The sequence below is a fragment of the Bos taurus genome, chromosome 8, assembly GCF_002263795.3.
Source record: "Bos taurus isolate L1 Dominette 01449 registration number 42190680 breed Hereford chromosome 8, ARS-UCD2.0, whole genome shotgun sequence".
NCBI classification, from domain to species: domain Eukaryota; kingdom Metazoa; phylum Chordata; class Mammalia; order Artiodactyla; family Bovidae; genus Bos; species Bos taurus.
Genome location: NC_037335.1, coordinates 65,643,273 through 65,662,274, shown reverse-complemented (window position 1 = coordinate 65,662,274; position 19,002 = coordinate 65,643,273). Strand labels below are relative to the sequence as shown.

At 46.5% G+C, this 19,002-nt stretch overlaps 1 protein-coding gene across 1 annotated transcript; it reads left to right on the top strand.

Moving 5' to 3' along the window:
• The first annotated feature begins 6,905 nt into the window (after positions 1 to 6,905).
• Positions 6,906 to 17,209, top strand: LOC132345910 (putative serine protease 47). The gene is made up of 6 exons (XM_059889325.1): positions 6,906 to 7,104; positions 8,068 to 8,251; positions 8,501 to 8,630; positions 9,678 to 9,945; positions 16,650 to 16,723; positions 17,096 to 17,209. The coding sequence occupies exons 1-6, from the start codon at positions 6,906 to 6,908 to the stop codon at positions 17,207 to 17,209; spliced, it is 969 nt and encodes a 322-aa protein (XP_059745308.1).
• Positions 17,210 to 19,002: the final 1,793 nt, after the last annotated feature.

Here is a 19,002-nt window from a genome sequence, read left to right as displayed (position 1 = left end):
GCATGGATCAGTGGCCCACTGCTTGTTTCCTGGCCTTCCTCAGAATATACTCCTTTACAGCCGGGGTTTAACTGTAGGCCAGATTAACCATGATGTCCTGCCAGGTGAGAGAGAATGTCAACTCCAGCCTGATAAATTCATCCCTCAACTTTTCAGGGTTCTCTGAGAACCTGTGAAGCCTCTCCTTACAGATGCTTAAGTGTCCCACTCAGAAGGGGACATGCACTCTAGGAGTCTCTCTGTTCCCTCGGCCACTTCCCGAAGGGTGTGAAGGCCTTGTGGGGCAGAGGTGGGGGCTAACTTTGAAGCTGATCCTGGGCGACAGGAAGTTCCACTTACAGATCACCCCAGAGGGACTAGTCTCTCTCTCCTGAGGTAACAGAGGATATAAAGGAACATAACGAGGCAGAGTTTGGGGGTAGTCAGAGGGCTCCAGAGAAGTAGGTGGTTCTGGGAAGTGGGTGGGGCTTGGTTTTTCTCACCTGAGAGTTGGGGAAGGCTGGAAGGGGATCATCTAAAACATCAGAAGTGTTTACTGATTTGGTTTTTGATTACAGGAGCAAGAGAGAGTAGGGTTTTGGTAAAGGACCATGAAGCCTTTTTCCCCTTTTTGTTTGCCAAAGAGACCTGTGGGATTTTAGTTTCCCAACAAGGGATCAAACGTGGCCCCTCAGCAGTGAGAGCTTGGAGTCCTGACCACTGGACCACCAGGGAATTCCCAGGACCCTAGGGAACCTCAATCCATTTTTCCATGTTGCAACAGTAAAGACCTAATTGCAAGATGGTATTATAATTTAGAGAACCATTTTCAGGCAATGTTTTCTCCACTTTCCAATTTATATAAGGCCAGTCCATGTTACAATAGAGTTTTAAGTTTTTCCCTTTTCAGTCTATTTTGAAAATTTTTCAGGTTTTAAAAATATACTCCAGAGGTTTCTCTTCTGGCTTAGATCCTCACATGTTGAATAACCTGCAATCCAGAAAGAGCGCTCCTAGAAATGTAGTTCCATGTCCTGGAGACATTCACCTGGAGCCTTTTGCCCTGTGATATGTTTTCTTATGCTGGGGGTGGTATTCCTTGAGTGTGAGCATCTGTCAAGCCTAGGATGGGGGCTGCCTGGAAGCGACCAGCACAATAGGTATTCTGTGGCATGGTAAGGGCTGCCAAGGCCTGGAGAGAAGGGAGTCCCAGAGGTGGACAGAAGCGCTCATGAAGGAACCGGGAGTTGAATGCAATGAAAAATGCCATGGGCGACACGACTTGAGAGCCTAGAGGTGCGATTATTCCCACAGGGGTTTTCTTTTTAGGTAGTGAAAGAATAAACAGCAGAAGAATCCAAAACCCTTTCCCCTACTTGACAGCTACAATAACACTGGGGAGAGCCTGGTAACTCCATCTGACACAGGCAACAGTGAGTTTGGACAAGGTTTCCCTTGTAACTTAACTACTAAACGAGCACAATTAGTTTAGGATCTCTCTTTCGGATGCGCCACGGGCCCCTTGAAGCATTCCAAAGTTTACTGGAAGTCAAAAGAAATTCAACCAGAATTTGATATTTGGGGAATCTTTCAAAATTTCAAAAAGTTTTAAAATACCCAGTCAGAGAGAATCATAGGTTGCTGTGAAACAATTATTCCTTGAGCTAACAAAATTTCAAAAGTAAGTACAGATCACTTAACACCACAGAAACTCACAATCTGTTATCAAAAACAGTGTTTCAGGAAAATTTCATTCTCTTATGAAAGAAACCAAATCCAGTCTCATATCAGCCTACTCTTAATAAAATCCATCTATCTACTTAAATTTAATCCAACCTTAGACAGTTCCAACCTCATACAAAATTCTTTTCTCAATGTTCCTTTCCCAGAAATCCTCTACAATTTTCTGTAGCCATATTTTGTACCTTCTTTTATCCATGCAGAGCTAACCAGCTCTAGAACAAAATCACCTCTTTCCTTTTATTAATAGCAAAGTATATTTCCATTCCTCATACCTTCTTTTCTGAAAACATACATACTATTTTTCTGAAGCCACCATGAACTGCATTTTACATTCACATTCCCTGACTGGAATATCCCATAACTTCTAGAAACACATATCTTTCCAAAGCACAATTTCTTTCCTTGATGTGCTGCAAGACATGTGTCTAATAAAGCCAAACATCTTTAGTTTCTCTCTCACAGGAGAGAAAGAATAGGTAAATTTAGACCTGTTCAGCAATTAAAGTTTCATTTAATTTAATATTTCATTTCATTTAAAATGTCCTGGATGCTCAGTAGATTACCATCCTTTAACTTAATTTAGTTTCAAGTTACCAAAATTAGGAGGAACTATTCTAGATAGATATTTCCAAAACAAATCATTCCTATAAAAGTGTGGATATGTTAGTCACTCCGTTGTGTCCAATTCTTTGCAACCCCATGAACTATAGCCAGCCAGACTCCTCTGTCCATGGGATTCTCCACACAAGAATACTGGAATGGGTAGCCATTCCCTTCTCCAGAGGAGCTTTCTGACCCAGGGATGGAACCCAGGTCTCCTGCCTTGCAGGAGGATTCTTTACCATCTGAGCCACCAGGGAAGCCCAATTATTCCCTTAGAATTTACTGAAAACTCTTATCCCAGTCATATTTACTTAGAAGTTTAATCATATCAGGTTATTTTCCTCAATGGCAGATTTTACAATAGAAACAATATGTACTTATTGACTTCCAGTAACTCTAGGTACAATAAAAGTATTATACTTAGTGTTGATAATACAGAGGAGTGTGTATTGATTAAACCCACAAACTTAAGCCAGACAAGTTAATTTTTACACCAGAGATGTCATAGTTTTCCTGCTGAATTCTAAAAGGCCTTTTATTTCCCCCTCAGTCTGGGGGTATTTCCTGAGAGAGTCCTGGCCAAATACATTTCCCAGGTGGTGCTAGTGGTAAAGAACCCGTGTGCCAATGCAGGAGACATAAGGGCCACAGGTTCAATCCCTGGGTCAAGAAGATTACCTGGAGTAGGAAATGGAAACCCACTACAGTATTCTTGCCTGGAGAATCTCATGAACAGAGAAACCTGGCGGCAGAATAGTACACTACAAATCAGAGGAGAGAGATACGGGCTCCTCTCTTCTTTTTTTGTTCTTTAAACTCCCACTAAGTTGGCTCAGTGGGTAAAGAATCTGCCTGCAATGCAGGAGACACAGGAGACAGGAGTTCGATCTATGGGTTGGGAAGTTCTCCTGAAGAAGGAGAAAGCAACCCACTCCCCTATTCTTGCCTGGAAAACCACACAGACAGAGGAGCCTGGCGGGCTACAGTCCAAAGGGTTGCAAAGGGCTGGAAAGCACACAGGAAAATGACCCAAGGCTGGAGTCTCAGACAATGTGGATTATATTTGTATTTCAAGGCATAGGTGCTCCACCATGCCCACAATGTCAGCAGAGACTTGCAGGAGCAGTTGGACAGACAAACCTCAATGACAGAAACTTAAAGACACAAACAAGAAGTATTCAGGATTAAGGGGATGGGAGTGCAGGTATAGGACTAAGGGAGAGCTAAAGGGAGGAGGGACAGAAAAGACTGAAAAAAGAGAAAGGGACAGAAAGAGATTGCAGGTTCAACCACTCCCTGTGGGTGTCTATTCAGGCACCAACCTGTGTGCTTCCAGAAAGGGCCAGTTAAGGAGGGAGCACCCTGTGCACTGCCCACTGGGGTGATCAAGCCTGGAAACCAGCCAGTTGGACATTGACTGTGGGACTCTAAGCCACAGGTGGGACTCACCCATGTGTACACCAGTATATGGGAATCCGCTGCAGCACTTCAGCAAAGGGCTCCATGCCCCAGTCTGTCTCAAAAGTGGAGGAAAGATAAGAGACATACAGAAAACAAATTGCAAACTGGATAATGTGATTCCAACCATATTAATCATCACATTAATCTGAATAGATTCAATACTCAAAATTAAAGACACAGGTTGATAGACCATATTTTAAAAACAGGATCCTTATCAATGTCAACTCTATAAAGTGGAGGAAAGAAAGAAAGGGGGAGAGAGAGAAAGAGGAAAGAAGGGAGGAATGGAAAAAGAAAGAGAAAAGAAGATAGGAGGGAAATAAGAAACTACAGGAATCCAACTTTAAATGGAAAAGTTAGAACTTTCATTGCAGAAGACATGATTGCATGTTTTATAAAACCCCAATGAACCCACCAAAACAAAGTAAAACAAGATGAAGTAGACTAGGATAAAAAAAGTTTAGAAAGTTCATAGGGAGCAATATTTCTTATAAGAATAAATTGTGTTCCAAAAATTAGGTACAAAAATATGAAAAGGGAATTAAAACAATTTCATTCAGAATAGCATGGAAAATGATAAAATACCTAGCAATAAACATAATAAAGAAGTATACATCTGTACACTGACAACTACAAAATATTGCTGACAGAAAGATCTGTCCAAAGAGAAAAAGAGTTCTTGTTCATGGATCAGGAAATTTCATATTATCAAGAAAGCAATTCTCTTCCAATTGGTCTATAAATTCAATGCAATCCCAATGAAAATTCTAGCAGGCTTTTTTTGGATGGAATTTGACAGCTGACCTAAAATTCAGAGGGAAATGGGAAGAATTCAAAACAGCCTAAACAATTTGGCAGTAGAACAAAGCTGGAGAACTTTTATTACCTGACTTCAAATTTTACCATAACATACTAATCTAGACAGTGGATCGGGCACGGGAAAGGAATACAATTCAATGGCACAGAATTGAGAGTCCAGGAATAGAACCTTCCTTTTTATTATGAACTGATTTTCAACAAATGTCCTAAAACAGTTCAATATGAGAAATACTAATCTTCCTTTCTAACCAAGAAAAGGTACTGGTACAAATGGATAGCCACAAGAAAGACCAAAAACTAAGAAACAGAAACTTATTATATACCACACTAGGCAAAAATGACTTAAACTTGATCATGGCTTCAAATGTAAGAAACAACCTTTAAAATTTCTCAGAGAAACATAGGGGAAACTCTTCATGAGCTCTTAGATATAACATCGAAAGTATGAGTTACATAAGAAAAAATTAGTAAATTAGACTTCATTAAGTTAAAAACTCTTGCTCTTCAAAAAGCCACTGTTAAAAGACAAACCACAGCCTTGGAGAAAATACTGCAAATCATATATTTGATAAAGAATGAAATCTTACCATTTGTGACAACAGGCATGGACCTAGAAAACATTATGTGCTCTGTTCTGTGCTAAGTCGCTTCAGTCATGTCTGACTCTTTGCGATCTGATGACTGTAGCCTTCTAGTCTCCTCTGTCCATGGAATTCTCCAGGCAGGAATACTGGAGTGGGTTTCCATGCAACCCAAGGAATCTTCTGTTTCTCCAAGGAATCTTCCCAACCCAGAGGTTGAACTTCTGTTTCTTAAGTCTCCTGCATAGAAAGGCGGGCTCTTTACCACTAGCGCCAACTGGGAAGCCCAGAGAGTATTATGCTAAAGTGAAATAAGTCAGACAAAGACAAGCATTGTATGATGACACTTGTGAAATCTAAAAAATAAATGAACAAACATAAAACATAAGCAGAGTTACAGACACAGAGAACAAACGAGTGGTTACCAGAAGAAAGAGGATTGAGGGGGAAGAAAGCAAAAGCTGAGGGAGATTGAAGTTCCAGCTGTGAGAGTTCCACGGTGGTCCAGTGATTAAGAATCCGCCTGCCAGTGCAAGGGACACGTGTTCAATTCCTAGTCCAGGAAGATAACATGCTGTGGGGCAACTAAGCCCATGCGCCTCAATTGCTAAAGCCTCCACACCCTAGAAAAAGAGCTCCACAAGAGGAACCACCGTATGAGAAGCGCCACATCACAGCAGAGAGTACCCCCTGCTCTCCACCGCTAGACAAATCCCTCGTGGAGCAACAGAGACCCACACAGTCAAAAAGAAGAAATAAATAAAAAGTATCCATATAGTTGTAAGATAAATGAGTATGAAACGGGTAAGAAATGTCCAGTGTGGGGAATACAGTCAATAACTATGTAATGTCTTTGTATGGTGATGTATCGTAACTTATCATTTTGAAATGTGAGGAAATATCCAATCACTATGTTGTGTAACAGGAACTAACATAGCATTGTAGGTCAATTATACTTCAAAAACAAATTCATAGAAAGAGAGATATTAAACTTGTGGTTACACGAGGCCAGGAACATGGAAGTAGGAACTGGATAGCTACAGTCAAAGACACAAATTCCCAGTTATAAGGTAAATAAGTACTAGGAAAGTAAAATTCCCAGTTTTAACATACATAAGTACTAGGAATGCAATATACAGCATGATAAATATAATTAATACAGCTCTATGTTATACATGAAAGTTGATAGAGTAAATCCTGGGTTCTAATCACCAGGAAATACACTTTTTCCCAATTTCTTTCATTTTGTACCTATGTGGCTTCATTAAATTTATTGTGATGACCATTTCATGATGCATGTAAGGCAAATCACTATGCTATGCATCTCAAACTTAAAAAACTGAAGAAAAAAGAGTAGACAAAGGTTAACAACCATGTATCAATATTGGCTCACTAGTTATGATAAATGTACTGTAGTAATAGAAGATCTTAACATTAGGAGAAACGGGGTGAGAGGGATATTGGAAGTCTTTGTATTATCTTTGTAGCTTTTTCATAAACCTAAAACTTCTAAAATAAAAGGTTTATTTAAATACAAAAATTTTTTTAAAAATTTACTGAAACTCATTGATTTGTCCTGTGTAATAAGTGAACATCATGGTATATAAATTTTATCGAACTAGATTTGTTTATAAAGTTATTAAGAAGATCCGGGTGGGCTTGGGGCTTGGGGCGGGGCCAGAGCAGGGTGGGGTCAGGCTGGGGTCAGTCACCCTGGCAATGGGCGGGGAGGCGGGGATCCCCCAAGGCCTAGGCCAGCCCGCGGCTCTTCTCTGGCTGCTGCTGCTGAACGTGGCCACCCTGGAGCTGCGAGGGTCCCCAGCCACGGCCGCCCCCGGCCCAACTGCAGGCGATGGGGGAGCATTGAGGGGCTGCGCTCCGACTTGGCAAGCACAGAGGTTGGCTCCAGGAGCTACAGGTGTGTTGGGGCCTCCATTCGGTCCAAGATCTCCTAACCTTCAGGGCCTGAGGGCGGCTGGCTGTGACCAGGGCCTGGTGAGTCACTAAGTCTCATCGTTTCTCTGCCCTTCCCTCCAACCAGGCAGCCCAGAGATCCCCTCCACACAGGTGGGTCAGGCCCTCCACTGTGAGGCCTCTGGGTGGGAAGAGACCCAATCCCTTTGTGGGGCTGTGGGAGAGGGGACTAGCAGGGTCTGGCCCAGAGGTTGGAGGCTGGGTGGAGGAAAGTTCTAGGACTACTGAGGGAATGGGCCTGAGTCCAGGGACCAGGGTGTCATTCCCCTCACTGAGGCCCTGGGAGTCCAGGCCCTAGACCAGGATGCCCGGCCTCAGGGGCCTGGGCACACTCCTGCCTCCCAGGTGTAAGTCCCTGAAGCAGGGCTGTCCCCTTTAGCCCCCTCCTTCTTCCTTTTGAAATGGAGACTCCTACAGAGTCAGTGAGGGGAGTGAATTGCCCAGATCACACAGCACCACAACTTCTGCCTGCAAATCTCCCTCCCTAAGACATGGGGTAGAGTGGAGGGAGCACAGGCCCTTAGAAGCCATGATCTTGAGAAAGCAATGTTGGCAACTTCTGAGACCTTTAGTTCTTTGATGTACAAGATAAGGCATGGAGGCATGTTAGGTGAGGGAAATGAGGTGTGTGTCATGCCCAGCACTTGGCAGCCTTGCTCAAGGATGTCCATCTGCCTGGAGATGTTCCTGGGAGCTGGTCCCCCCAGACCCCCGGGTCTTCATCCTCATAGGGCTTGATGTGTTGTGCTCTGCTCTCCAGTCCTCAGTGGCAGCCAGTGAAGGCAGAGTCCAGGTAGCCCTGTCATTTTGGCTAGGCTGCTGGAGGCCAGGCCTTGATTTTCCTATATGTGAAACAGGGAGGCTTTCCTATGCAACATTTGGGGTACCACCAGTGTCTCTATTGTAGGCGGCAGGGGAGTCTCCACAGTGTGCGGGATATCCAAGGTGATGGGGAGGATCTATGGTGGCCGGGATGTGGAGGCTGGCCGGAGGCTGTGGCAGGCCAGCCTGTGGTCCCAGGGCTCGCACATCTGTGGAGCTGTCCTCATTAACTCCAGCTGGCTTCTTTCCACTGCCCACTGCTTTCTCAAGTGAGTCTCCTTCCTAGGCTGCAAGCACAGGCTCTGGCAGGGGAGGGGGATGCAGGAGAAGAAGAGAAAAGGGGGATGGTGTCCTACGTTGGCTCCTCTGGGCTTTCCTCTGGGCAGTCTGTGGCCTTCAGAGGCATGTCGTCCCTGCCTTTGGCCTGTGTACCCTCCATGTGGACTGTCCTCCCCGCTCACCTGCCCAGATCCTCCTCATGCTCTGCCCTCAGCCCCTGTGTCCGTTCCCCAACACAGGTGTGCGTCAGGAGAGCGGCAGTGTCAGTCCTCGCTGCCATGTGGTGTGGATCCATCTCTGATCACAGCTCCTTCTCAGTGTCCCCTTATTTCCCGGTGTCAGACTCTAGATGGAGGCCTGGGACCGCATGTGTGACCAGCAGCTGGGCGATTCTTATTACTCCTGCTAAACTGTGTGCCCAGGAGGAGTCATGGTCACTGGCGTGCATGTGGGGAGCTGTGGTGCCCGGCTGCATAAGGGGGAGGTGGGCTCCCTGCGAGAGTGACAGGGCTGCTCAGGAGTCTAATTCAGCTAGCCAGGTGGGGCTGGCTCAGTGACTGATTTCTAAACGAATGAGGAGGGGTCGCCAGGGAGTTCAGGCATCAAGCCCAGGTCTGGGCACTGGAGCTTTGGGGGCTCAGAGTCTATCGGCACCCACTCTGTGCCATGTTCCGTGCAAGGCCTCGGTGGCACCAGGGGTGGCAAGTCCCACCTCACCATGTCTCCATCCTGTCAGAAAAGAAAGCCCAGCATGGTTGAGAAGGGCAGAGCAGATGGGGTGGGGGATCAGGAGAAGGTGTGTGGAGAGGGAGGCCTTGCTGGAGGGGAAGGGTTGGGTGAGGGGAACGTGAGAGAGGGTCTCCAAGTAGATGAGCTGTGAAGACAGTGAGGGAGGGAGTAAGATTCAGCACCTGTGTTGGGGGGTCAAGGCAAGGTTCTGTTTCCTGCCTTCATTTGCTCATTTATTTAACAAATCTTTTGCAAGTCCTTGTAATTCAGTGAAGCAGGCTTTCGGCAGGTGTTGAAAAAAGAAAGAGTGTGGGGCCAGAAGGTGGGTTGTATGGAGTCTCAGGAAAGGTAAAGTTGGATCTGGGACTGAGCCAGAATGCCTGCTGTGTACAATCAAAAGGCCTTCATTTGATGACCCCACCAAGGACCTTTCCAGAACAAGGATACAGTGCTTCTGCCATTCTAGTGTGTGATGGAGAAGCCAGCCATATATCTGAAACTGTAAGTAGGGTATCAATTAGCCTCAAGAAAGAAGGCCTCCTGAACATTAGAAATGGGGAGACAGAAGCTGTCTGGCATCACATGGAGCAGAGGGGTCCAGAGGCGTGTGGCAGTTAGATGAGGATGCAGGGAAAGAGCTTGTCCCCACTTGGAGATGATGGTGACAGTGTGCCTTTCCTTCTCCAGGAAATCCAAAGCCCTGTGGAACTACGGGGTCTGTTAGGAAGCACCCAGCTGTCCCAGCACACCCGGGAGGTGTCTGTGAGCCAGATTATCACGCACCCAGACTTCAAGAAGTTACATCCCTTTGGGAGTGATATTGCCATGTTGCAGCTGCTCTATCCTGTGAACTTCACTTCCTACATCATCCCTGCCTGCCTCCTGATCCCTGGCATGAAGCTCCCCAGTAACTCATCCTACTGGATACCTGGCTGGGGGATGCTCAATGAGGAAAGTGAGGGGGTGTGGGGGAGTTGGGGGGATGAGAATGGGGAGGAGGAGGAAGGGGAGAAGGACAAAGGAGCAAAGAAGGGAGGTGTGTCTCCACCTGAGGCGTCTCCAGGCAAAGGTCCCCTTGCCCCACTATACTTCATTTCCAGAGGACTGGACCATTCTAGTTCTAGTTCTGAAAGTGTGTGATTCGAAAGCTTTGGTGTTCCCTAAGTGTAAAGCTCTGAAGTCTGGGAATCTTCGACTTTGCAATCAAGAATCTGAGTTCTTGAAGTCTTTCTGGTTCTTCATTCCAAGGTTTAAATCAACCGTAGATCTGAATGACTTGATCCAACTCAAAGATCATGGTTGGGGCCTGACTCCATCCAAGTCATTAACAAACTCTCTGATTTCCCAGTGCCATAGGAAGTGCTTGGGAAAAGTGGTAAGAAAACTCCAATATGACCTCTGACCTCTGAGCTTGCCTGATCAATTCTGAACCTCGCTTTGCTCTTCTCCCAACCCAGTTCAGTCATCTACTTTGTAGGCTCATTAGGTGAACTGAATGACACAGGAGAAAAATTGTATTTTTTAAGTTTGAAAGTGGAGAGATGTAGGCAAAAACTTATGAGCAAGAGTTTTTATTAAAGAAAAACTTTAATGATTTGGTGAAATGCTTATGATGCAAAATTAGGGAGGGAAAGAGTACTTATTTGTAATTATTGAGTCATAATTTGATATGGTGTTTCTCTACAGAGCTGCTACAGGGATTTTGAATTGATGCTGTCTTCATGGAGTGGGATGTTCCAGCATCTCTGGTCCTTGCCTATCAGTATGTCACTAACACGCCCTAATCATAGGACAAACAACCAGGTCCGCAGGATTCTCACACCACACACACACACACACAATACACAGATACACACACAAACAACACATGTATACCACACTTCACACACACACACACAGGCACAATACAGAGACACACACACAGCACATGTATATACACTTCACACATACACACACACACAGACTGGTTCCTCCTGAGCACAGGGACCCTGTCTTTCTTGTTTCAACATCCCAGTCCGTGCCCCAGGCAGGGCCTGGCACCTGGTAGGTATCCCACTGCTGCCCCCGGGTCCTTCTTCCCTGGACCTCCAGACTGGTCTCAGCTCCCACCCTGTGTGCTCTATGTTACCCTCCATGTAGCTTTCTGAATATTTGCTTTAGAGCAGGAGTCATGCCAGTTCCCTGCTCATCACCCCCAGTGCCTTCTCATTTCTTCTTAAAAAAAGGTTGCAACTCCCTGCCTTGGCTCTCAGGCCCCCTCCTCTCTCTCATCTCCCACTGCATCCCTCACCCACCCCACCCCAGCCAGCAGGCCTCCTTCCTGCCTTGACGATGCCAAGGCCATTCCCACCTCAGGTCTGCACCTTGGCTGTCTCCCTGGACGCATTTACTCTCCCGACTAACCTTGTCATGAGTCGTTTCTTTACATATGCAACTCAGCTGCTCCTCTGAGTTTTACTTGATCACGTGAGCTAAAACAGGCCACCCCTCGTATCACATCTCCCTGTTGTATTTCCTCGACACCACTTCTTAGATCTAAAATAACGCTACTTATTTACTTCATTTACCCTGTCTGCCCCAACTAAAATGTTCCCCTGTATCATTAGTTAAAAGATACTTAACACAAGGATACAGGAATAAATGAGTAAATTGGGTGATGAATAAATGAGTGAGTGGATGAGAGGGTGGATGGGGAAGTTGGGAGGATGAATGGGTGGAAAGGAAGATGGTTGGGAGGGTGGGTGAAAGGATGCTGGGCAGAGAGATGGAGTGAGCAGTCTATTGATAAAGGGGAGAATGGAGAGATGTAACAAAAGATGAGTTTATAGGCAAACAGATGGAAGGATGAGTGGGCGAACGGGACATAAGGAAAGATAGCTAGATGGATGGAGGAACAAGTGGATGGAAAGCAAGGTTAATGATAGACAAAAGGTGAGTGGATGGGATGGTTTGTGAAAGGGTAGATAGGTTGGTGAATGTTTGCTAAGCACCAGTGAGTGGCATGTGTTGGTGGGATTTGCCTTTTTCCTTTGTGAAATAGGAGTGTGGTCTGTTACTTTGAAAGAGGTGGAGGGAATAGGATGAATTTGGAAAAGTTTGAGAAACACGGGAGGGCTTACTAGGCATAGGTAGAAGACTGAAACATGGAGAAGGAAATGGCAACCCACTCCAGTACTCTTGCCTGGAAAATCCCATGGATGAAAGAGCCTGGTAGGCTCCAGTCCATGGGGTCGCGAAGAGTTGGACATGACTGAATCTACTTAGCAGCAGCAGCATCAGAAGACTGAAACAAGGATGAAAGCTCAGCTGTGCAGAGAAAACCCCGTGTTGAGGGGCAGTGCTGACTGGTAAGGCAGAGCTCTGTAGCTCGGCTACAGCATCCTTCCCTGATTTCCTCCTTATGCTCGTAGCACCTCTGCTCGAACCCTTCCATCTCCAGGAGGGTAAGGTAAGCTTCCTTGAGAACAAGTTCTATAAACTGTTATATGTAGATGGAAGAGGCAAGAACTGGGCTGTGCACATGGAAATGCTGCGTGCTGGGGACTTCTCCACAGCAAAGTCCAGCTGCCGAGTAAGGCGCTTTCTGTTTTTCCCTCACCTGTTCTCAGGGCCTTGGTTTCTCTGGGGAGGGGCTGTGTTGCCTCTGCTCTCTTTGTGGAGCCCCTGGGACTTCCCATTTCCTCCTCCATGCGTCTTCCTGGGCTCCATCCCTTGGCAGTGTCCGCCAGGCCACACCCCCTTCATAAGTCCCTTGCACATGAGGGCATCTACAGCATCTATTCTTGAGGCGTATATTAAAGTGTTTTTGAAGTATAACATACATACTAAAGAATATATCCATGCTCTTTTCATCAGTTGGATGAATTTTCACAGTGAGGCAACATGTGATCAATACCCTAGAGGCCCCGCTCACACCTCCTTCCGGTCACCAACACCCAACAGAAACCACCATCTTCACCTTTAATACCTTAGATTTAATTCTGAATGTTCCATAAAAGAAGAAAAGAAAGTGAAGTTGCTCAGTTGTGTCCGACTATTTGCGACCCATGGACACCAGCATCCTCCATCCATGGGATTTTCTAGGAAAGAGTACTGGAGTGAGTTGGCATTTCCTTCTCCAGGGAACTTCCCAACCCAGGGATTGAACCCAGGTCTCCCACGTTGTAGACAGACGCTTTACCATCTGTTCCACTTGTCAGTCTTTCTTAACATTAGATTTGTGAGATTCATCCATACGGTTACCTGTTCAGAATCCTTGCTCTACAGGACTCTACTGTGTGCTTTGAATTCTATGATCAGTTATACTGTTCATGGATATTTTAGTACTTTCCAAGTTTTTCATTTCGTTTCACTTCCAAATGTTTTATCTTCTACTTCACAGAACCCTTGAGTAGAATTGTTGGAATAAATAGTATGTGTATATTCAGCTTTGGCAGATATTACCAAACATCTCCAAAGTGGTTCACCATTTCCACTCATTCAAGCAGTGGATTAGAGTTTGTATTCTCATCAATACTTAGCATTTTCCATCTTTTCTCATTTTATATGTTTGTTTTTTATTTTTTTATTATTATTATTATTTTTACTTTACAATGTTGTATTGGTTGTGCCATACATCAACATGCATCCGCACGGGTGTACACATGTTCCCCATCCTGAACCCCCCTCCCACCTCCCTCCCCATACTATCCCTCTGGGTCATCCCAGTGCACCAGCCCCAAGCTTCCTGTATCCTGCATCGAACCTGGACTGGCAATTTGTTTCTTATATGATATTATACATGTTTTAATGCCATTCTCCCAAATCATCCCCCCCTCCCTCTCCCACAGAGTCCAAAAGGCTGTTCTATATACATCAGTGTCTCTTTTGCTGTCTCATATACAGGGTTAGTTACTATCTTCCTAAATTCCATATATATGTGTTACTATACTGTATTGGTGTTTTTCTTTCTGGCTTACTTCACTCTGTATAGTAGGCTTCAGTTTCATCCACTTCATTAGAACTGATTCCAATGTATTCTTTTTAATAACTGAGTAATACTCCATTGTGTATATGTACCACCGCTTTCTTATCCATTCATCTGCTGATGGACATCTAGGTTGCTTCCATGTCCTGGCTATTATAAACAGTGCTGTGATGAACATTGGGGTACACGTGTCTCTTTCCCTTCTGGTTCCCTCAGTGTGTATGCCCAGCAGTGGGATTGCTGGATCATAAGGCAGTTCTATTTTCAGTTTTTTAAGGAATCTCCACACTGTTCTCCATAGTGGCTGTACTAGTTTACATTCCCACCAACAGTGTAAGAGCGTTCCCTTTTCTCCACACCCTCTCCAGCATTTATATCTGGTAGACTTTTAGATCGCAGCCATTCTGACTGGCGTGAAATGGTACCTCATTGTGGTTTTGATTTGCATTTCTCCGATAATGAGCGATGTTGAGCATCTTTTCATGTGTTTGTTAGCCATCTGTATGTCTTCTTTGGAGAAATGTCTATTTAGTTTTTTGGCCCATTTTTTGATTGGGTCATTTATTTTTCTGGAATTGAGCTGCAGGAGTTGCTTGTATATTTTTGAGATTAGTTGTTTGTCAGATGCTTCATTTGGTATTGGTTTGCATTTTCCCAATGACCACTTAAAGGTACTTTCACATATTTATTATTATTGGATATCTTTTTTCTGTAAAGTTTCCTTTCATGATTTTCCCCCCTCTTATTTTTCTGTTGGGTTCTCTGTTTCTTCCTTTATGTATTTTATATATTCCTGATATTTGTTTACTGTTGGGTATTTGGTTTTTGTGTGTGTTTGTTTGCTTTCGCATCTGTTTGTCTGTTTTGTTTTGCTGTGTTGGATCTTGGTTGTGGCACACAAGCTCCTCATTGCAGAGCGTGGGCCTCTCTTAGTCATAGCGTGCGACCTCCAGAGCACATGGGCTCAGGAGTTGCAGCATGTAGACTTAGTTGTCCCGCAGCGTGTGGGATATTAGTTCCCTGACCAGGGATGGAACCCATGTCCTCTGCAAGGAGGGAGGACTTTTAACCACTAGACCACCAAGGAAGTCCCCTTGTTGGATATTTTAATTGGGAACCTTTCTATACACTCTGTGTAGTGCCCTGTTTTATAGTTGAGGAAACAAGCCGGGAGAGGGAAAGTGGTGACCCTAAAATAAGGCAGCACAGCCTGGGCCCCTGTGTTTTCACTCAAAGCCTACAATGACCTCCACTGCATCCCCCTCAGGGCCGAGCCTCCCAAGCTGGCATCATGTGCCAAGCTCTTCCGTGGCCCTTCGTCTGCTTGCCTGCTGGACACCCATAGTGCCCTTGAGCCCACTCCTCCTCTCATTTCTCCTCAGTCTGAGGACACCACTGAGATGGACCCTCAAGACCTAAGGCAGCATATGACCCCGCTCCTGCCTCTCTCAGCTTTTCAGTCACCACAGCCTACCTGAGAGACTCCATCTAGACTCATCTTCTGCTGTATCTCTGGCCCCCATGCTCCAACTCAGGCCCCTCTTCTCTCCCTGAAAGTGCCTCCCCCCTTGCACAGGGCACCCAGAAATAGGTCTGAGGAGCGACAGACCACAGGGGCACTCAGTGCTTAGACTGTGGGGCAGAAAAGACCTGGTTCCAGTATTCAGTCTGTCATTTCCTGGGATTGTGACCTTAGCTAAGCTTCCTCACCCAGGAAATGGATTTGCTAAAGTCTCCTCTTAATAAGAAAGATCCCTGTGAGGGGCTGCCGTATATGGGGTTGCACAGAGTCAGACATTACTGAAACGACTTGGCAGCAGCACCAGGAAATTTAGTACTGTACTGGCATTCAGGAAGTATTTAGCAAGTCTTGGCTTTCAATCTCCTGGCCTGGCCTGTCTCCGTCTACCTGGGTTGTACCTGCTCTTCTGGACGTGTCTTCGACCTATCCTCTCACCCAATGTGGAATTCACTGCCCAGGCTCCACTCAGCACACACAAAACCCACACACCCATGCTCAGTTTTCTCAGTCTTTTCAGTAGTGCAAAGCACAGCTCATTTTCCATGGGATATACTAGTGGTGGGGCTTCCTCTGCCTTCTCAGAACTCCCGTTGGGTCAGGAGGCTATTGGAGCCCTTCCCATCTCCCCCATTCTGGCCCAGATTCCACCATAATATCAGCAACCACAAGACTCATCTGCATGAATCCCTGAGGCTTGGAGTGTATAGTGACCAAGCCTTCCTTGGCCTTAAAGTGCGAGGTATGGGTACATTAAGGGGAGGGCCAAGGGGACCCCAGGTGGGGACCCCAGAGGAGAAGAGCTGAGGGGATGATGGCACATTCCCAATGTCCAAGAAGCCCCTGGTGTGACTTTCTTGGTGCTCTGGTGACATCACCTTAAATTGGTGGCTCAGAGAGCAGGATGTACTATCTTACATTTCTGGATGTCAGAGTCTAAAGTCAAGGTGTTGGCCTGGCTGCTCCCTTCTGGAGGCTCTAGGAGAAAATGTTTTCTTGCTTTTTCTATCTTTTTAGAGGTCCTCAGCAATCCTCAGTTCGTGGCCCCTTCCTATGTCACCAAATCACATTGCTCCTCCCTCTGCTCCTGTCATCACATCTCCTCCTCTGACTCTGACCTCCTGCTTCCCTCTTTCCTCATGAGTACCTTTGTGTTTATGTTGGGTCCAACCAGATCATCCAGGATTATCTTCCTATTTCTTGATTCTCTACTTCATCACAGCTGCTGAGTCCCTTTTGCCGTGTAAGGTAACATAGCCCCAGGTTCTGGTGATGAGGATAGCCGTCTTCGAGGGATACTTTTGGCCAGCCACACCACGTACCCTTCTGTTTCCTTCAAGTCACCACTTCCCCCACCCTTCCCTCTCAGCTGGAGAGCTTGCTTCCTATTTCACTGAGAACACTGAAGCATTCAATGGGACTAGGTGCCATTCATCTTCCCAGTCCAGCAGGCATCTTCCATCTCTCCTGAGCCTCCTGCAGCCAGTCCCTCCTGGAGCTCTGGGTGTCCAGAGGCTCCCTTGCTCCATGTCTTCTCTCCACTTTCACGGCTCTTATATAAAGATGCAGTGGCACTCTCCTTCCTGTTACTGCCCAGTTTTTCTGCCTCCTTTCAACCAGAGACTCCTCCTAACAGCCCTGAATCTAACCCACTCTGCCCAGGAGCATTCCAAGTACCACCAGAGCCTCATGGCCAATGTCCCCAGGAACCTGTCTTGCCAGAGACACCCATAGCCCCAAGTCCTCCTCTCATTCAGCACTTGACCAAGTCTTACTGCCGTTCTGGGCACCAGGACCAGCCAGCTACTCCACTCTGCACTGGTCCCCTCCCCTCCTACCTCTAAACGCTGGAGAACCCAGGGCTCTGTGCTCAGCCTGCTCCTCCCCGCTACACTTCTTCCATGGTTGGTGAGACAGGCTCAACTTTGACAGGTCCTGTTGCCTCCTTCAATATATTGTCCCAAATCTGTTTCTTACCACCCTGGCCCCTCCCCACCCATAATTTCTCACCTTCTCTCCTGTAGCTGCCTCCAAACAGGTTCATTCTCCACACAGCACCAGAGCAATCCAGGTGCTAGACTGACCCAGCAGTTCTCCATGGGTGTCAACTCCAACCCCCACCTAAAAGCCCTGGGAACCTGAGTCCTGTCTACCCGCCTTGCTTCCCACTTGTCATTGCTCTTCCTCCCACCCACCTGGCCATCCCTCCTCTCCTCGTCTGCACTCACTGCTCCCTCTGCTCCAGCATCAGAAAGTTGGGTTGTCCTATTTAGAATCTCAGGTTGGGAAAGCTCCATGCTTCCACCCTATGAAATGTCCTTCCCTTCCTGTCCTGTCCTTTCCGTGGCTTGCTTCCACATGTCACGTCTGACAATGGCAGCCTAGTTGGATTCTTTACAAAAGCTTCATGAAAGAGGAACTTCGTCATGTCACTCCTGTGCTCAAGGGCAGAAGCTGCCCTGGATGCTGGATGTGTGTGTTGGACAGGTGCTTGAAGGGGACCAAGCACAGCTATGGCCCCTGCTCCTCTACCCACCTCCAACGATGAAACCTTCCGTTTTGCTGGTGAAGTGAGGGAGTTTCCACCCAGATGGTCCTGCCCTGACAGCATTTCAGGACTCCAGTAACTCCCAGAGGCTTTCAGGAGACCCTCAGCTACTCCCTGAGCAATACAGGCTGCCTCCACCAGGCCTGGGTATGGGCACTTTCTGAAGAAACTCAACCAAGAAGTTGAAAGAAAACTAAAGGCTTGACTAAATGAATAAAAAAGGATGACGACTCAGGTGGGGATGTGCTGCTGCAGCTCAGTTTGCAAAAGCCAAGTCTATTGCAGCTTCGGCTGGCCAGTTTCCACTCACACACCAGCTCTCTCTGCATCAAATCCTGTAGCTGTCCCTTCTTGGCCTTAGAGAGTGCTTTCTAAGAGAAAACCTCCGTATATTGATGGATTTACATTTGTGATTGTTCTGAGGGTCGATCACAAACTTCCTGAAGCATGATTCCAGTGCTTACCAGCATGACTTAATCAGGCTGGTCAGAGTGGGAGGCTGGTGCTTGGAATTTCACAGCTGTCCCACCCAAGTGAGGCTGGAGGGCAGAGACTCATAAGCCCCACTTTGCTACCTGGTCTTCTCAGACCTGGCTCAGTAACCCACCTGAACTCCCATTTCTTTCCTAGAGTGATTCTGAGGGGCCCCTGATCTGTGACTTCACTAGTTTTGGGTTCTGATGGGGCTGGCCAGCTGGGGCTTTGACTGCCGACACCCCATCTACCCTAGCATCTTCACCAACGTCACCAACTGGATGGATGAGATCCAGAGACTCACACCCCTCCCTGAGCCCACGTCTGCTCTCCTCCACAGACCCAGTTTCCACAACAGCCTCCTTGCTGGAACCTTCCCCCCTCCAGTGGTCCCTTCTTGACTTTCCTGTCCATCAGCTGCGACCCCCACAAACCAAGCTTGAAACACCAAATAAAAATGGAAGACTCATCCCAATCCTGTCTTGGGGCCCTATTGCTCCTCCTG

What these genes read in the sequence shown, in the direction of transcription:
- LOC132345910 (XM_059889325.1), top strand. Translation starts at nt 6,906, where the DNA reads ATGGGCGGGGAGGCGGGGATCCCCCAAGGCCTAGGCCAGCCCGCGGCT. An exon ending in ACTGCCCACTGCTTTCTCAA is followed by an intron (nt 8,252 to 8,500) that starts GTGAGTCTCCTT and finishes TCCCCAACACAG; the next exon opens with GTGTGCGTCAGGAGAGCGGC. An exon ending in GGGGATGCTCAATGAGGAAA is followed by an intron (nt 9,946 to 16,649) that starts GTGAGGGGGTGT and finishes GGGTCCAACCAG; the next exon opens with ATCATCCAGGATTATCTTCC.